Source organism: Limanda limanda, chromosome 16, assembly GCF_963576545.1.
Source record: "Limanda limanda chromosome 16, fLimLim1.1, whole genome shotgun sequence".
In the NCBI taxonomy this organism is placed as follows: Eukaryota; Metazoa; Chordata; class Actinopteri; order Pleuronectiformes; family Pleuronectidae; genus Limanda; species Limanda limanda.
In genome coordinates this window covers 16,073,139-16,092,021 of record NC_083651.1, presented here as the reverse complement: position 1 = coordinate 16,092,021, position 18,883 = coordinate 16,073,139, and the positions used below count along the sequence as shown (strand labels likewise).

Here is an 18,883-nt window from a genome sequence, read left to right as displayed (position 1 = left end):
TAATTACAAGTTTCATCATCAATCATGAGCATTATTTATTCAGTGAAATGAATTTCTAATTAATAACTGATGAGCATTATGGCCTCGAAGACTGTAAAGCAATTAATTATGGTTGGCAACAGGGAATATCCCTGTAAAGGACTATCTGGCTCACAGTCACAGCACAGCAGTGCCAACAGGCTAATGTCCACAAAGAAGAGGCACTGGATTGTTTTCACACCTCGGCTTTATTTAGATAATTACGTTCATGAATGTTGTCTGGGGGCTGTCAAAATGTTGTTGATGTAATAAACACGGGAAAACTGGATTAAGTTTTGTTAAATGCTGCTTTGAACTGTCATTTGACACTGTGCTGCCACCCTCTCTCCTGACAGACGTTTTTTCAAGGATGCATTTTTAGTCTAATGTAATATATATATAGCAACTATGTTACTTTAATGTACAATTTCATGTCTTTTTTGTCTAAAGGATGGATTCACTGCTGCTGAATTTAAGGCCATTCTCAGATATATGAATTTGTTTGAAAATTACCAATTATTGTTTCTGAACAATAATATATTAAGCCTTGCAGTATATATTAACAAATGTACATTAAAATGTACACTATTATTATACTTTACTAAAATTATAATCGCTACATTTGCGTTCTTGTAACCAGACTTGCTTTCCTTTCTTTTTAACTCTTTGTAAGCTTTAGTTTTCACCATCATACTTGTATATTCTTGAGCATTTCTTTTTGCTGATCTTGTCCACATGTTTACCAAACCTAATCTTAAAGTGATTCGCGAACAGTCTATAACAAAAATTTAAATCATTTGTTGCCATCAGGGTGAGAAAAAGGACAAAGATCATCATACCTTTTAAATAGTAATACTGACTTTGCATTTAGTTTTTTGTTCATTATTTTTAAAGTCAAGCTCCAGGGTTGGCCATTTTTGTTTATCAATTACTTTTCCTGTACATTCATTATCTATGACAGTCGCTTAATGCCTAATTTTAAATGACAAAAAGAGTACAACCATTTTGCCAGCTCAAAAGATTAATATTTGTATCACTGCATGTCATCCAGTACTATTCATCTATGCAATTCCATATTAAAAAGAAAACATATTATTGATTTTTTGGTTTAAAATAATGATATTTAAACTTGGAGACTTATTGTTTTGTTAACTTTTTTAACAGTGTCTTAAAACAAGGTCACACAATAAAAGTCAGATATGCAAATGCTGATGGAAATAGAGGCATAATAATACAAAAGCTTGTCGGTAAGAAAACATTCAGAAGTCGAAAACATTAAGGAGGGTTTTGCAGAGAGTGAGTCAACTGAAATGACTATTATTGAATGACAAAAATATATAATAAGATATTAAAACATGTGTAATTATAATAAACTAAATTAAGGAATGGACGCAAGTGTAAAATAAATATTTTGTAACTGTGGAGTAGTATTAGTTGTATGTACACAGAAAACAATACAAGTGTTCTGTCATTTCCGGATTATTTATGACCATTCGATGATATTGTTAATGGCTATTATTAAATTTCTCACTGCAATAAATCCAATAAACAAACCATTAGATATATGCTCCATCACTGCAGTTTTGTCTAATTTATACACAGCATTACATCTCCACATTATTGTAATGGTGCTGTGTTAAACTAATTGTTTTCAGGGCTCATTTCAGTTACAGTAGCTTGGCGATAACCACGGGTCAAACACAGATTGGCTAAAATTAAGGAAGATTATTGTACAACTTAATTCAGACATTGCAATGAAATAGACACATCATGGACGGAACTCATAGAAATTCAAAATGATGATAAAGAAGCATGAGAGGCAATAATTCTTTCATTTAGAAAAATGTAGATCAGCACAGCAGCGCTTTAATTTATCTGTTGTATCAATTCAGCACAAATTCTTTTGCACAATTGTGGCAGTTTGTTTTCGCATGTATTCATCTCACACATCTGCACAAAACAGAGACAGATTGAGTCATGCATGGTTGTTTGAGCTTTCCAGAGCAAACATAATAAATGTGCATGACTATAATGCTGAATTGCAGCAGTGTCATAATGGGAACAACTGTTTCCTTATGGGCTGAAAGACACAACAGGGTTCGTGCATATCTTTTAATTAGGTATAAACTCACTGGTTTTGAGTGCATGGTGTGTGCCCATGTGTTGTACGGCTTGTGTCACAACACATGTCTTTGAGATTTAGACATATGCCCATTTGAAATGTTTCTTTTCAGATATGAGACAGAAGATTCCGTCGTGTGCATTGAAGATTTGGAAGATGTCACATTGGTTTGCCCACATATAATTTCTTGTCTGTAGTTAATAGAACAGCAGCACACATAAAGCTGAACACACAGCATCTCCTCTGGGGATTGTTTTTTCATTTTCATTTTTTTCCTTTACACATGCATTTTCTTCATGGTCACTGGGGACAGGAGCCCATACCAGAATGTTCTGTGGAGTCTGCAGTGCTATAAAGCTTACATTTCATAAATATATTACTTGTTAAATTTAGGGCTAACTTTGAAATATATGTGTGACAACAAAAACCAAAGGAACAGCACAACCAATATTAAATTTGGAAAACGACTCTATTGTTGAGTTTTTTATTTCTTTAATTGAAGAACTGTGATATCACATGAGCATCTGCTTTTTTATTTTCTTAATATTCCCTTGAAATCAATCAAGCCGCAAAAAAATGTACACACACATATAAATATCAGTCCCGTAAATATGCCTGATTTTCTTTTCCATGAATTATAACTGGGGAAATTTGGGGAAAACCTAAAATATTAAAGAAGGTGACAACAAATTAATGCTTCCGCTATCTGATCGAGATCCGCACTATATGGTAATGGGTTCTCCCCTGACCAATAGGGCATTCTTCCACCAAGTTTCGTAGTACTCAGCCCAGTAGACTTTGTGTAAAGCTGCTAAATACCAGTCGAATAACTGAGACTTAATCATAAACCCATGGGTGGATTTAAAATGAGGTTATATACAGTAGCATTGTACACACTGGGAATGGTTGCATGCATTTGGTCTCACTGTAGTGAATGAGGAGCTGCATGTTTTCATCCTGAATAAATAACTGTCAGAAACATGTACAGTCTATGGCCTGCATATACAATGTTTACAGTGCCGCTATGTGCATGGATAGCATCAACCCATGTTGAACACGTAAGCAACAGACACACGATAGCAGTGAGAAAACAGAGTTTACCTCCTCAGCTTGTGGTTAACAGTGTGGTAATGGCTTCAGAGGTGGAGTTGGACCTGTGACGCAGTGCTGTGGCTTTCAGCTGCTCCTATATCATTTCAAATGGTCAGTGTAAAGGACACATCCAGCTACAGTAATGGCAGCTTCAGGTGAGTCAGCATTCACTTACCAGTGGAGTCACTTCCGGCCCGGGTGAAAAGCACTGCATCATCCCACCTGCTCAGGTAGCTAGCGTTAGCATTTTTCTTGCTAGCTTAAATGGAACCGTCATTTTCCTCCAGAGTGAATTCCTCTCTCTTCTTATCAGCGCCACTGATTTATCTGTCAGCTTTGAAAAGATTGTTAATGGTGTGAAAGCGGTTAATAATTTAAACAGGGCTAAACAGCTAGCTGCTAACTTTTCCAGATGTTAGCCTCATTAGCTGTGGTACTCTGCAGCCTCTGTGTCGCCTGATTGGATGAAGAGCTGACTGAAAATAAGAATTCCCATTGGCTGATCAAAAACGTTGAATCATTTGTCTCCATGCAGATTCCCAAGGACCATTTTTATATTCAAGAGGCCAAACCTCACAGTTATTAGAAAATAATAAAACCTTATTCAGCTAATAAAAGGAAACAAACACAAATGTCCATACAAAGAAGTTGGAATCATGATTGTAAAGTACAATAAATGTTTTTGTATTCATTAATCAACTCAGTTCAGGTCAGTTGTAATTGACTACTGGGTACTATGGGCCATACCACTATTCTACTGTCTACAATACAACAATGTATTATATTTTAGAGGCTCCTTAAATGTTTTGTATGTAAATAAAGTAAATAAAACTGGATTAGAGGTGGAGCAGAAGTAAAATATGACAACACCACATTTGCTGTTAGATGCACTATTTAAGTAAAGTAAGCTGCGTTTGAATAAGTGTTGAGATAGATGTTGCATTAGTCAGTGAATGTGAAAATCTCATCTCATCTTATCTCATCTTATTTTATATAATCTCAACTATTCTTATCTCATCTCATCTTATTCTTGTGTCACAGATCAATGTAAAACAGGTGTATTTCCCTCTCCTCTTAGAAGATTAATTAAGAGCTGAATGAACTGGTTGTTGAACTAGTCAGAAGTCAGTGGGTCAGTTCATTATACATTATTCTCCTCTTACAGCAGTGCCAGGTCACCAGCGACAGCAGATCCTCTATGTCATCCTCAAGATGAGTGAGACACATACCAGAGACAGGACCGTGCACATCCTATAACTGTCCTTCTGCAGGTCTTCAACACACACATGCACACGCGCACACACACCGAAAGCTCTCGTCTTTCCATCTGGTAAAGTGGGCTGTTGTGATTGATTTGTGGATTTGCTCCTTCTTTTTTTCCCTCCATTTAAGTGAAATAATGTATGGAAGCAATCTGGCAACAGACATTTTGGAAAATCTATTTGAAATCATTTCAGCTGAAGCCGTGGCAGTTTGTCTTCTTAGGGGAGAGGAGCAAAGTATAATTGTCTGCAGTCTAGTAAAACACAGTATAACTGCCATCACACTTGACTGAGCTTATAGCCAGCTAGTCCCATGGCCTCTAGAAGATAGAGCAGTTAATGTTCCCTTTTATTTTAGCGGATATGTCACTTGTATCGCAGATTTATACCATGATACAGCAATTTTGTCCAAACAGATGGATAATGGTGTCACCAGCAAAAAGCCCCGTTTTTTATTGAGTTTGGAGCATATTGTTTAGATAGGGGGACTGTGTTGAACAGCTCTGTCGGCGCTTTCTCTCTTTATCTCTCTAATCTTGCCAGTATTAGATTTGATCATTTTTGTTTGAAGGAGGAAAATGTGGCTGTAATGGCTTCCTAATAGCAAACACAGGGGATACAAATCCAGGGACCCTGTTCTGTAGTGCTTCCATAAGCACCACTGATTTATAGAGGTCTTTATGACAGAAAGGAAAATGATCTGCTGCAGGTATAAATCAGGTGAGGAGTAGGAAATTGAACTTAGATATCATCTTGTCAGATGCTTAATGCTCTTCCTCCTGTCACATTCGATAGGACCAATTTGGAGAATCCTGCAGAGGTAAAAAGAACACAATTAACAATGACAGTGTCGTAATAGATGAAGCTATAAAATGAACCTGCTGCCTGCAGGATGCTTTGTATGATTTCCGCATGAGGTAGTGGCAGGGGTTTGTTGTCTCGGCTTTTCATTTCTTCTCGTCTGTCCTCCCTCTGTTCTTCTTTTCTGGTTTTTGGCGTTTTTCTTGTACATCGTCCACTTAAACGGCGAGAAAACAGAGGGAAAGTGTCGTCTTTTATGGCCACGAGCCTGCCCTGTAATTGAATTATTATGCTGCCTATGACAGGACTTGTTTTTATGTTATTGATTCCTAGGGCATGTTCCATCCGAACACTATATAAAATTAATCAATATATCAATTGTCAAGCACTAAAATTATGCATGCAAGGGGACATTAAAAGCACAAAGAGCCAAAATAAATTCTAAAGCAGAATATGCAAGTACCTCAATTTTAAGTGAGGCTATTTTTTTATATTGTGATGAAATAGATGTTTTCAAGATGTTTTTCTAAATGCATCTGCACTTGTTCGTCGGCGTATCATCAAGGTGCAGCAGGGGTTTGCACTAATAATGGTCTAACTGTGTTGTGCTCAAGCAGATGTCGCCACACTTGCGGTGTAATGAGTTCAGGAAAGGACAGAGAATGACAATGCTCCCTGATCCCTGAATGTCACTCTGGTATAAACTACGGCGCAGTGGTTTATTGCCGGCATCATGCATTCAGCAGCATTCATTTTGTGATTTGACAGAGAGAGCGTGGGGGTGAAAAAAGAATTAAACGGAGGGGCCCATCCATCTGGGTGTGCGTAGGTTTCAAATGACTTGAATTTTGAAAACTAATTTCTCGGAAGCTGATGACCTTTTGTTTCGTAGCCGCTCAACTTTGTCAAGTGGCAATTGGAGTCCAAACAGCTGAGGAGTTTTACAGTAATAGCCGGAGATCCGCTGAATGCTCGGGAACCATCGCCCCTCGCAGCTCATCAAGCCAAGCTCTTGTATAATCTAATTTGATTTTAATGCTTCTCTGAAGAAGATTGTGCTCTTATTACTGTGTAATGATGCTGTTGTCAAGAAGCAGTGGGGATGTCTAATATCACCACCATGTTAACTGCTTCTGTGACACTCATCTCAGCATTTTCCACATCGTCTCCAATGCACAATGGCTTATGCTGTATGCTTTATGACTTTGTTGTTCGTCCTGTTGCGTCGAGCTCCATGATTGACAGAAATATGGCAAATCTTTAAAACCCCTCTTCTTTATTACCTACAGTGTGTCTGATATGGTACTTTTTTCGTATTCAGTACAGTAGATAGAGCATAACGATGAAGGTCTTTGCCGAGATGAGGAGAATTCTGAAGTGCTCGCACTCGGGGGCAGCAAATGGAAAAGTGACAAGCCTGGTGCACTTGTCTATTTTACTTATTCCGCGCCTCTGTTTCATATTCCGCCTCGCACCGCGGGGTTATTTTCCTCCGGGGTTCAGGAGGGCACGCTCTTTCATTTCTTCAGAAAATTGTTTCGCAGGATTTCAATCTTTGGCTGCGAGATATGACAAAACACAATATCAAGAACACTTATGTTTCTTATCTGCCATTTTTTCTGGGTATAAATAAAAGATCAGTATAAATTTAAGTCAAGGGGCCTCCAATGCACATGTGAGAGATGAGTGCGAGAAGAACTATGAACCTTGGGACAGCCCCACTGTACATTTTCCTCGCTTGCTCAAAATTACCTTGGCACGGGGGCTGTGTGTGTCATTTGTTATCCTTGAAAATCAATTAGTGTTTCCATGATAGCAATCCAGATGTCACCCTCGGAGTGTTTGGACAATTGGACAAGAAAACCTTTTGTTTTCACATTATGTAAACAGCATTTCTCTGGATCGTTTGTGCAGTAATAGGTTGAGGCGACGGTCAATTAGGTGCAGACTATGATGACTACAGTATAAACACCCTGATGGGAGAGTTGAAGGGCCATCCAAAATATTGATTGTGCCTGAATAAGCCTTCTGTTTTCCAACTGTGTAAAACATTATCTCACCACACAAAAGCTTGTCCCAGAGTAAAAGCTTTTTAACTAAAGGCGAGAACACAATTTATACTTTTTTGGGTTTATGGGCAACCTACAAATCTGTGTGATCTCTCCATCTGTCTGAAGTTCTTGGAGCATTGTATATAGAGAAAAGAGCCAAACAAAAAAAAAACGAAATGTTACAGAGTTGAAAACTTGCACACAAATAATAATTCTACCGACTATAAAGCACAAACTGTCAAGAAATGATTCAGTGCCGTGGAATCAGAAATATTACTCAAACATACATTTTCAAACCACACAGCAGCGAGATGTGCCTGTGATGTATTACTTATGATGATGCACATATGGGCAGCCTATGTATACTGAGCCACCTCCCAATGGTGTGAAAACATCCAAACATTGTCCTATTGATGTCCCATTTTTTTCTCCCTGTTCGGCTCTTGTCAGAGGTCAACCTCAAACAGCATGCGGTGGAATCAGGCGTTACTGTCGATGTCACATTGATGCATTACAAGGCCCGGGAGGTCACGTCTCTGTAAACATACATTATCAAGAGCCATAGACGATGTGGGGCGTTGACCTCACCGATGGTTTACGGTGTATCTTCAGGGGAGAAGGGTTACGAGATGGCAAGGGGCGGCCGTGTATCTGCAATGACTTTCTTGTTGCAAATGAAGAGGGTCAAGCAATCAAGACCGGCCAGGCTCTGCGTCAGCACCATTATCGTGCACTGTCTGAAATGATCAATGAGCGAAAATAAAATGATCACAAGCTAAGATTGGCCTGCTAATGAAAATGGACCGTTTAAATATGATCCTCGGTGAGGAGCAGGAGAGAAGAGGGCCGCCAATTTAAAACACACAGGTAACAGGGATACATGTTGTTAGCATGGCGGCTGAAATGTTTATTTATTGTGGCCTGTGGCTCTGCCGAGAAGGTTGTGTTTCACCCTTGTCAGTTTGCAAAAACTACAGAATAGATTTCCACCACACTTGGAGGGATGGGCCAGGATGGAACCCAATAAACTTTAATGCAATCCAAGCTGAGGGGCATTTCCAGGAGAATTTTTTCGCACTTTCTTGAACATTTTGAGATTTTTTGACTTTTCACCAGGGAATAACTCATTGATTTTTATTACAAAAACTTGGCATGTTTAGGGGACTGATATATTTGAGTGTGTACAATTTGGTGGAGCTTGATTGTATAGCAGAGGTATGCACATTACGGAGTCCCATTGTAGTTAATTCTGCCTTGAGACTGATTTCACCTCAGTCTGTTTGTTTGTTAGCAGGATAACAGATTAACACTGAGCTCATTTCCCTGAAATGTTGTGGAGATCTTACAATAAAAAGATATGTTTAGGGGACTGATATTTATAAGTGTTTGCAATTTGGTGCAGATCCAAATAAAAATCCAGATCTAGTTAATTTAAATATGGTCTTATAAAGGGGGGGGGGTGTTATGATCCTGAGCACACGTGTACAGATGTTCAAAAATATTTATTTACCATTATTTATACAGGTCAGAAAACGCAGACATTCAGCAAACAGATACTGTCTTTAAAGACTGAAAACACTTACATTTGTATTATTGTCTATAGGTAAATATGTCTTATCGACAATACTGAGACGGAGACTTGACATGTAAAAAGGCACTTAAAGCAGGTGCACAGTACCGACATAAATCTCTTCCTTTTAGAAATAAATACATATTGCATGTGCTTTCCTATTATGGTACCATGGATGTGTAAACAATTCATTAGCGCCACCGTGCTACAGAGTAACTCCCGTCCACATGGTCATGAAAGGCACTGAAGTGTAGAAAATATTTATAAATATTCCCCATAAATAAAAATGTATTTCCCGACAAAACGCTTTGTTTTCTGTAAACCAAGAAAGCAAAATGCAAGAATTCAGTCAAAAACAAATAAAATATGGAATAAGAAAGACTTTTCCAACGCAACATAAAAAACAAATAATATTTTACCACCATCCTCATTGGGCTGCATACTACTAGGAACACGGGTTGTTTGGCATCTGCTACCAAATGCTGGTGCTACACGTTTTTACATTTCAATAATAACAGCCATAAAAGACTATTCTCAAAAGGAGGGACACTGTGTACAGTAAGTTGAAAATTGTATCAGCTGCTAGCTTGTTACCGTGATATTCCAACTTACGGCAATTTCTTAAACTCATCACGTTTCTTCGAACAAAAAACTAAACTGCAGCGTTACGTGTAATGAAATCACTTCTCCGCTGTTTTATTCCACTTCCATGGCAGACACGTCCTGCTCTCCGTCAGATTTCTCAGAGGGCAAGTCTTGTGACTCTGGGGGGCTTTGCTCGTCTGACGTAGGATGGGACTCTGCGGTTGTTTGCGTTTCTGGCTCTTCGGCATCTGGTTCAGCAGATGCATCAGCAAGCTTGGATTTCCCTGATAATGACAGACAACATTTCAGTTTAGATGTGTAGATGCTGAAAACAAGACTCAAAAAAGAAAGAAGGAAAAGAAAAGAAATTCTACTGAATATGTGTACAATAAGAATCTGAATTTCTAATTAATAAAGTGTGATAAATTTACAGATTGGCTGATATGAGCCTTTCGCACACATATCAGTGTCAGTATTTAAATGAAAAAAAATATTTTACAGAATAAACAATGCAGAAAAATAGAGCTTGTATGTTTATATTTCACTTAATTCAAGTTCTACATATCTGTATTTTGGATTTATTTATAGTTATATATAATAAAGTTTATGCTTGAGTGTCATTATTACCTATGCTAGACTGCTCGTCGTCTACATCAGCTTCAGACGAATGGAAGGACGCCTCAGACGACATCTTGAGTTCGCCGGGGACCACGGGCAGACTGGGCGCCTGAGGCCTGGTCTTATTCGCAGGGTTCAAAAAATAACAATATGCACAACGGAACGCTGAAACAACAACGAGAATAACACAAGACATATAGTTAATGTCACCTCACTAATAGACTCTCACACAGACATGGATAAATATACATGAAGATGAACCAATGACAAAACATGCCGGAGATGCATAAACGTTTCAAATTGATGGGTAGGACTGGTTTGCATATTCAATCTTCAGCCGTTTTGCTTACAGGGGTCGGTCGTGGCAGAGGCATTTAAGACCACATGATATACTACACTGCCAAATGCTACAGTGCACAGTGTTAGATTGAGACTGACAGTGATTTCTTGGCTCTCCTCAATTTCTCTCCTCTCAAACAAACCGGTCGAGGCAGATGGCCGCATATCCTCAGTTCCTTTTTCTTTTTTAATCTCTCCACTGTCACAAAGTGTCTGCTCATTGTGGGAACTGCATAATGAAAACCTTACTACGAGCCTCAAGATAATGCATGCTGTGGTTTGCTGCTGTACAAATTAAATAGAACAGAATTTGTGTTTCATAAAGTCTTACCAATGTATTCAAACTCCTCTTTTATTGCCATTCCGTTATGGGACAGACACTGCTGACATATGAGAGCATATCTGTAAAGGAGGAAAGACATCAGGTGAGGACAGTATACAGGACTAGTGCTACTATATATTACTAGACTATCCTATGTTAGTTGAAAAATTCAATACCGCTACATAGGCCGATACATATATATTAAGAGTTGTTGTTATGACAAAGTAGTATAACTGAAGCTAGTTTTACAGTATAACCAACAACTCTATTATAAATAACTACAAACAAATAGAACAAATTATATAGAACTTGAAATTAAGAAAATTTGAAATTTTTCATGTAAAATGTCAGCGTATATGCAAATCTGTTTTGGCATTTCAAATTCTTTAAAAAAAAGTTTTCATATCAGTTAAGTTAAACGCTGATAGTGATATGTTTGCTAACGGCTCATTTTGGCCGAGTTTATCAAACAACAATAAATTGGTCGGGCTGTGGTTTAAAGACAGAAGTTATGAACCTGTTCTGAGGGCCGTCTCCAACCAGATACTCAAGGACTCTATCCATAGCTCCTCTGTCCCTTGGGAGCACAGGTCTGGCCAGGGGCGGACCTGGAGGATGCATCCCTGTTAAAACACAACACCAGATGCCGTTAGTCACAGTCTGCAGTCCTGAACAGAAATTGCAATAAACAGGTCCCTCTTTGAAATAGCTGAGCCTCAGATTCACAGTTTACTGCATAAAACACGCCTCTTTTTCTTTAAAGACTTTACACTGGATCTCACTTGCGAAGCACGTCCAGAATCCCCACTGAGTCGCTGCGTAGTAATTAATATAATCTAACATCAAGAGCAATCATAGGAAGATGACTGGTCATTTCTGTGAGACTTGGCAGAGTCTCGGCATCCTGCTGGTTATTAATTTACCAACATATGGAAACTCTGTGGTGACTCTTTGTATCAAATTGCTTTTCACTTTCAATTTTCGACAGAAGCAGGTGATAACATCAAGTCATGTAAACCATTTGTGAGGGGTTCCCAATGCCAAAAGGCAATTTCACCAAGCATTAAAAGACATTTAGTGAGATTCCAGCACCATTGCCCAGAGAACAAACGCAGGTCTGGCTAATTAATCACAGTTAATGTAATCCTGCTTCGTGCATACTTCACAGTTGGCATTCCACATGGCAATTACACCATGCAGCTTCCTCTAGGAACACACTTCCTTTACTGTTTGCACTTATTTGCATCTTCTATTGAGTGTTCATAGTCCAGAAATAATTTGTATGGAGTATTCAACACCTCTACACTGCACAGATGTCTTCTATACACAACAACTGCTCTTCTGACTATATCAAAGCTATTTATAATCCAAGTTCATAACTACACACTTATTTGAGGAAGGTTGAACCTGTTAATAAGATATTTAAAAACTACATTCATACAATTACCCATTACAACTAATGTGTAGCATACACCACCCTTGCTGACAACACACACCACAGTGCCTTAAGCAACTGGGGACACAGAGCCAGGGAAGAGTAAATCACACCTTAATCGAGCACATTATGATGTGGTCCCCCTGTGTGGCGGTAACTCACCAACTCCTGGAACAGGTGTTCCCGGGGTCACAGGCCTCCTCATCAGGCTCTGCTGAGCAGCGATAGCCGACAGGCTCCTCTCTGGGGGTCCACCTGGAGCGGAGTGGGCAGCTCGTCCAGGATGCGTGGGCCCAGAGGCAAGAGGAGGGCGGGCGGCGGCGCTGCTCGCGGGATTCACCATCATAAGTGGGGTTTTTGGGATGACATTGCGGTGACGGATTTCTAAATACAGACAACAATGCAGGTTGCTTAACACTAGTAAGAAATGCAAGAGGAACAGAGGGAAATCAGTTCCATCTTTAGAATGCATTGATACCTTGTCCTGGTTTTGGAGTCATCTGAGGTCCGACTGGAGTAGATTCCAGCTCCTTCACACAGATAACAGATTAATAAACATTGTATAAATCCAACACAAATAGACAAACTGACTGTTATTATAAAGTACAAAAACTCACCATTTTCCTCTTAGATTCAGGGTCAAACCTCTCCAGAATCATTTTAGCATTTTTGTAAGTCTCGGTTTCCATAACATCTTCAAGCTGCAGAAAAAGAAAGTATCAAAGGACAGATTCAGTTTTTTTACAGAAACATTCCCCTAAAATGATTGCTATAATAAAATGTCTATTGCCAAGTAATTAGAAGATGATCATCTGATGTGTTAAACTATTTATTATAAATCACCTATCATAACATTACAACTCAACGTGACTGATAAAGGCCACCAGAAACTTCACCAAATAGTGCAACTTCACTGAACATTAGTCAAACGTTTCTAAATGTTTACATATGATATGAAGAATAATTACATTCACTACTTCGATAATGGAGAGTGTGAAAATCCATCAGCCCTAATTATTGAAAGTTATTAGACTTGACGGAGGATGACAAGCAATTTCTCAGATTTATTTCTTTGCGGCACTAAATGCTATTAATTAAAGTGGCATTAGCGGAGTGGTTTACTGGGTTAAGGTACTGTACCGATCAAACACTGTCTGGATCAGCAAGATTGGACGAGCAAGTATCGAGCTGCTAAACGCTGAGAAGATCAAAAGGGGGAACACTGTGAGGCTTCCCATGTAACAGTAGAATGAACTGGAGATACTGACACAACAAAATTACAATGTGTTCTACAAAGGTAAGTTATATAACACGTTTCTCAAACTTATCTCAGCCACATGTGTGTGACAGCTGCTTTTTGAAGTGTTACTTCGCAATTTTCTCAAGCTAAATGCAGTTTTCAAGGACATGAGAGAATATCTGTAGGCTGCTAGTGGAGCTGAAGATTAAAAGTTCAAAGATACTGTTTATTTATGGATACTACTTCAACTGAGTAGCATATATATATAATATATACAATTATGGTAAGATTTTTTTCAGTACTCCTCAAATGCTTACAATCTTTAGTTAGTAGCAAGATGCTAGGCTGTTTTAAATGAAAAGTTATGTTATTGATTTTGACAGAAGAGGAAACCAAAGATACACGTGAAACAAGTGAATTTAGGAACGAAACTTACAATTTTCCTTTTTTGCGCTCTAAGATCCTCTAATTTTTCATCTGGAAAAGAAACATTTGAAAAATTCAACACCAGTTGAAAACAACATGTGTAACAGTGTGTGTATCAATAGCAAAAAGAACCTTACTATTTTTCTCCGTTCTTCTCGAAAAAGTGATTACAAGCATTTTTCGAAGTAGCCAGACTCTACAAAAGAAAAAAATAACAACTGTTATATGTTATTTATCAAGCGTAGTCAAAAATGGGACTGACCATCATGTATACTCACAATAAGCAAAAAATGAGCAAGGGAAGAGACAATATGAGCCGTCCGATTAACTGTTCCGGCAGGTACCAGAAATACACGACTATACATGTTATCAAGACGAGGAGAACCGAGTAGAGACGCAGGCTCCCCAGCCAGATCTTCAACTGCCTCTGATACTTTTCACCATATTCTTCAAGTGCCTGTACATCCTGTGGAAAAAAGAAACAAGTGTTCAGTTAGTACAAAAACACATTTCTATTAAGATCATAGTGGTTTTAAGTATAAGAAACCTTTTTTATCTTCATTCAGATTGCACGAGTTCAAAAAGGTGATATATTTACAAACAAAAATATCTATAAGTACAAGCCACAACAACCACTGGGCACAATTCAGCAGTTAATTATTATTATTCTCACAATGTATAAATGAGATGACAAATGTTCACAGGCAAACTAGAAAATGTAGATATTATAGGTCAACTTCCATCTTACTTAGTTTTTTAAAAATAATATTATGGAACGGAGACAACAGCAGCACACAACACCTGGGTAATGCAAATGAACTCTATGGTGACATGTTTGTGTTCCTTCTCTCAGGTCTGGATCAATAAAGCTTCACAGGAGGCTTTTCAATGAGGCCGGGAGATCCATCTATATTGTTTTCTTATCTGAACATATTACTCTCATCTAAGTTAAATGTTGTACGCGTTGTGGTTTGAGGATATTGTACAGTCGGGCAAGTCTGAAACTGAACAAAGATCATTTAACCCGTTGTCGGTAGTATAGCAAATCACCACTGGCCTGATGCCACTTCAGACACAACAGTCTGCATGAGGACCATGCCTTTAAATAGATGAAATGGAAGCAAATTTTATTAAAAGTAACTGCTTAACTTGTCAAAATGAATACCAACTTCCTGAGCATACCGAATCAGAATTCCCCTGCAGTAGAAAAGACTATTATTTTTGCAAATGACCAATGACTCACTTATCTCTAGATTTATTTTAAATGAAATGCTACACCGCTGCTGTACAGTGCTGGTTGACCCGTCCAAAAATAGTTGGTGGAGAGAACAGGACCCACTCCTGGTCACTATGGTTATAGTGTAACATGTGTGGCTGTCACTCTAAGCAGTGGATAAACTGATCTCACATTCAGTGCTGCAGCACATCATGCATGCGCTTGTTTATCTGTGGCCTAACCGTGCATGTGTAATATTAGGACGCTCAAAACATTCTGTCAAGAGAGATGAAGAAACCAGTACGTATCGTCTCTTCACTATTTCAACGCCACCTGACCTATTCCGTGTTTGTGCTGTGTCTCTTGCTCAAAGGACAGGTGCTCAAAATAGCCTAACACCCGCTTGACTGCAGAAGAGCTCTAAAGCCCCATCAGTCAGCAAATGAGGATTTGGCATTCATGGATGCATCTGTTTGCTTATGGTCAGAAGATGATGCGTGCAGACACAACCTGTCCTCCACAGCATTGTTTCCACTTCAAAAAACAATGTTCTGACTGTAAAATAAAAGAAAACTCAACACTCTGAACTTTCTATATTTTGGCATTTTATTAGAATTATAATATTGATACATAAACATACATAATTGTATCAACATGTATAGTTACAGGGGGTCTGTGTTTCTGGATCAAATCATCTTTATAAACATCATTACACTGATAACTGCCTTTGGTCCCTTGAAATGATAATTCTTCATTTGGTTGCACTTATTGACTTAAGGCGTCTGTGACAACCCTGAATGGATTTGTTAAATCCATGTTTTAATCCAAACATCAAATAAAATAATTAAGTAAGATTTTATAGTTGAATTTCTTTACTAAGGCATTAACATATCCCACAATTACAAGTTAACGGAGATAGCTGAATATTTAAAAAACATATCACACATGGTTCTCTGTTTTATCTGAACAACAAAATGAATGACTTTTTTTAGTTTGTAAAACAACATCTCTCTATGTAAACCAATTTATTTTAATGTTTGTGAAAATGGTACTTGTCAATGAAGGCTTTGGTTGTCTATTCCTATAATGACACACTTAATACCATTATATATTGTACACTGTTCCCACTGTGCAGCTGAGGCTGTAAATGTTACACAAATATTTAGAGCATGAGTTCTTGTACTTCAGTCATTTTATGGCTTGTTTGTCTTTCACCCCAGGCAAATATAAAAAGGAACGATTTCTCATTTTTAACTATACCATTAGAATAAAATGTGTTTAGACAATTATAAGTCAATGTGGAAACTTTTGAATAGTGGAATAAGTTAGATTGAACCTACCTTATCGATTCCTTCCAAAAGCTCTACAGTGGAGGGTTTGGCCTGCAAGACAAAACATTTTAAAATCCATGTCAGTGGGAAACAAGCTCAACGTTTGCCATAGCAACGGCCCCCCGATTGTGTAATGAACTTCTTGAAAAAAGATCTTGAAACTTCCTGTTTCATCTTCCCACTTTTGCACATTTTGCCTACGTGTGTTCTTCTGTTGGTGAAACAAGTTTGTATGTGCATGGCAGTATAGAAAGGAATGGTAATGCTGGGATGAGAATTAACATAAACATCTGAATTGTGATCATTTATGTACATCTATCCAGAGGGTGGTGGGTTCATGTAAATACTAATACATCAGCCATAAGTAGAAAGACAAAGTAGGTAAAAGGTTAAGAGACGAACCCTCCACCGGGAGACCATAGCCCCCATGTCGGCGATGTGGAAGTTCAGGGAGTTCTGTTCCTGGGACCCTCCTCTGATTTGCTCTCAGGTTTCCTCTCCACCTGTTGACAACAGTGTCTGGGATCAATAAACACTTGTTTACTCATTACATGCCTCAAGCTGAAACTGATGCACTGAATAACCACATTCATATCATGCTACTGATAAAGCTGCTTTAGATTAGATGGGGTTTAGGATCATTTAAATCCGTCCCCTTTGCATTCATAACAGATACGTTTTATAAAAGAGCTCAAACATATCCAGTGTAAAGTGTGTTCGATGCCACGGCACCACAACACAACATCAAGTCAACACAACATCAACATGAAGACTTGGAGTGAGGTGCACTGAAGGACTCTTATAGCTACGTGGACATATTGTGAGTTCAGCTACGATCTCACAGCAACACACACACACACAATGAAAAACTGCTTTACACAAACTAACAATAACCACCACTACACAACCCGTCGATGTGTGTTGTTGAGGTGGACACAAACAGGCTGAACCCCCCCTTGTGCTAAGTTGAGTTAGCAAACTTCAGCACTGAACTCCGGAGGCGGCTGACATTTCCAGCCGATGTTTGCCGAAGGCAGCGCAAACCGAACGGGACCAGATTCCTCTCAGAGAAGCCAGGAGACACACACCGTGCAGCTTGTGTGTCCTCCAGAACTTTAACATACTTCATATACACACTGATGAGAGTTAGCGGAAACACTAGCTAACCTTGGTGGTGCTAGCTGCTAGCTTGTAGCGCTAGCATCCAGCAGGACCTCAGAGAAGTGCAGCCAGTGCGACCTGAAGTTAGCTGACGTCAGCACCCGGGCTTTGAATTAGCGCCAAAAGTGGAGAAACCGCAAAGGAAAGTTCAGTGTTAGCAGAGAAATGTTCAGGAAAGAAGCAGTTTACCTTTTCGGAGGGGGGGAGCTGTTCAGGTTAGAACAGCCTGTAGCTGGACAGTCTTTAAACAGAGGGTGTGAGAGCCAAGATGGGGGAGTGTCCTGTAGCGGCAGCAGGGACAGGAGGGAGCTGCAGGGGGACAGGAGCTGCAGGGGGACAGGACATAGCTGCAGGGACAAGAAGTGCAGCAGGGACATTAGATAGCTACAGGGGGACAGGACAGGACATAGCTGCAGTGACATTAGATAGCTACAGGGGGACAGGACAGGACATAGCTGCAGGGACAGGACATAGCTGCAGGGGGACAGGACCTAGCAGCAGGGACAGTAGGAAGCTGCATGGGGAAAGGATATAGCTGCAGGGACAGGAGATAGCTACAGGGGGGACAGGACATTGCTGCAGGGACATTAGATAGCTACAGGGGGACAGGACATAGCTGCAGGTACAGGACATGAGCTGCAGGGGGACAGGACATAGCTGCAGGGACAGTAGATAGCTACAGGGGGGACAGGACATTGCTGCAGGGACAAGAAGTGCAGCAGGGACATTAGATAGCTACAGGCGGACAGGACATAGCTGCAGGGACAGGACATGAGCTGCAGGGGGACAGGACATAGCTGCAGGGACAGTAGATAGCTACAGGGGGGACAGGACATTGCTGCAGGGACATTAGATAGCTACAGGCGGACAGGACATAGCTGCAGGGACAGGACATAGCTGCAGGGGGACAGGACCTAGCAGCAGGGACAGTAGGTAGCTGCATGGGGACAGGATATAGCTGCAGGGACAGGAGATAGCTACAGGGGGGACAGGACATTGCTGCAGGGACATTAGATAGCTACAGGGGGACAGGACATAGCTGCAGGTACAGGACATGAGCTGCAGGGGGACAGGACATAGCTGCAGGGACAGTAGATAGCTACAGGGGGGACAGGACATTGCTGCAAGGACAAGAAGTGCAGCAGGGACATTAGATAGCTACAGGCGGACAGGACATAGCTGCAGGGACAGGACATGAGCTGCAGGGGGACAGGACATAGCTGCAGGGACAGTAGATAGCTACAGGGGGGACAGGACATTGCTGCAGGGACATTAGATAGCTACAGGCGGACAG

General features: G+C 39.7%; 1 protein-coding gene across 2 annotated transcripts; it reads right to left on the bottom strand.

Annotated features, from left to right (window-relative positions):
• Nucleotides 1–8,833: 8,833 nt before the first annotated feature.
• lnpa (limb and neural patterns a) lies at nt 8,834–17,838 on the bottom strand. 2 transcript variants are annotated; one of them, XM_061088358.1, is made up of 13 exons: nt 17,779–17,838; nt 16,831–16,931; nt 16,438–16,479; nt 14,160–14,347; nt 14,019–14,077; nt 13,892–13,932; nt 12,833–12,916; nt 12,694–12,745; nt 12,378–12,599; nt 11,298–11,403; nt 10,790–10,860; nt 10,129–10,284; nt 8,834–9,785 (listed from the first exon to the last, which is right to left on the bottom strand). In XM_061088358.1, the coding sequence occupies exons 2-13, from the start codon at nt 16,855–16,857 to the stop codon at nt 9,613–9,615; spliced, it is 1,221 nt and encodes a 406-aa protein (XP_060944341.1). In that variant the 5' UTR covers nt 16,858–16,931; nt 17,779–17,838; the 3' UTR covers nt 8,834–9,612. The 2 variants fall into 2 exon arrangements, with proteins under 2 accessions (XP_060944341.1, XP_060944342.1); XM_061088359.1 differs by lacking the exon at nt 17,779–17,838 and adding an exon at nt 17,596–17,698.
• Between the last annotated feature and the right edge of the window lie 1,045 nt (nt 17,839–18,883).

Coding starts and splice junctions, on each gene's coding strand:
- lnpa (XM_061088358.1), bottom strand. CDS start 16,857: ATGGGGGCTATGGTCTCCCGGTGGAGG. Junction 14,078..14,159: donor TTGCTCATTTTTTGCTTATT/GTGAGTATACAT, acceptor TTTCTTTTGTAG/AGTCTGGCTACTTCGAAAAA. Junction 10,285..10,789: donor AGAGGAGTTTGAATACATTG/GTAAGACTTTAT, acceptor TTGTTGTTTCAG/CGTTCCGTTGTGCATATTGT.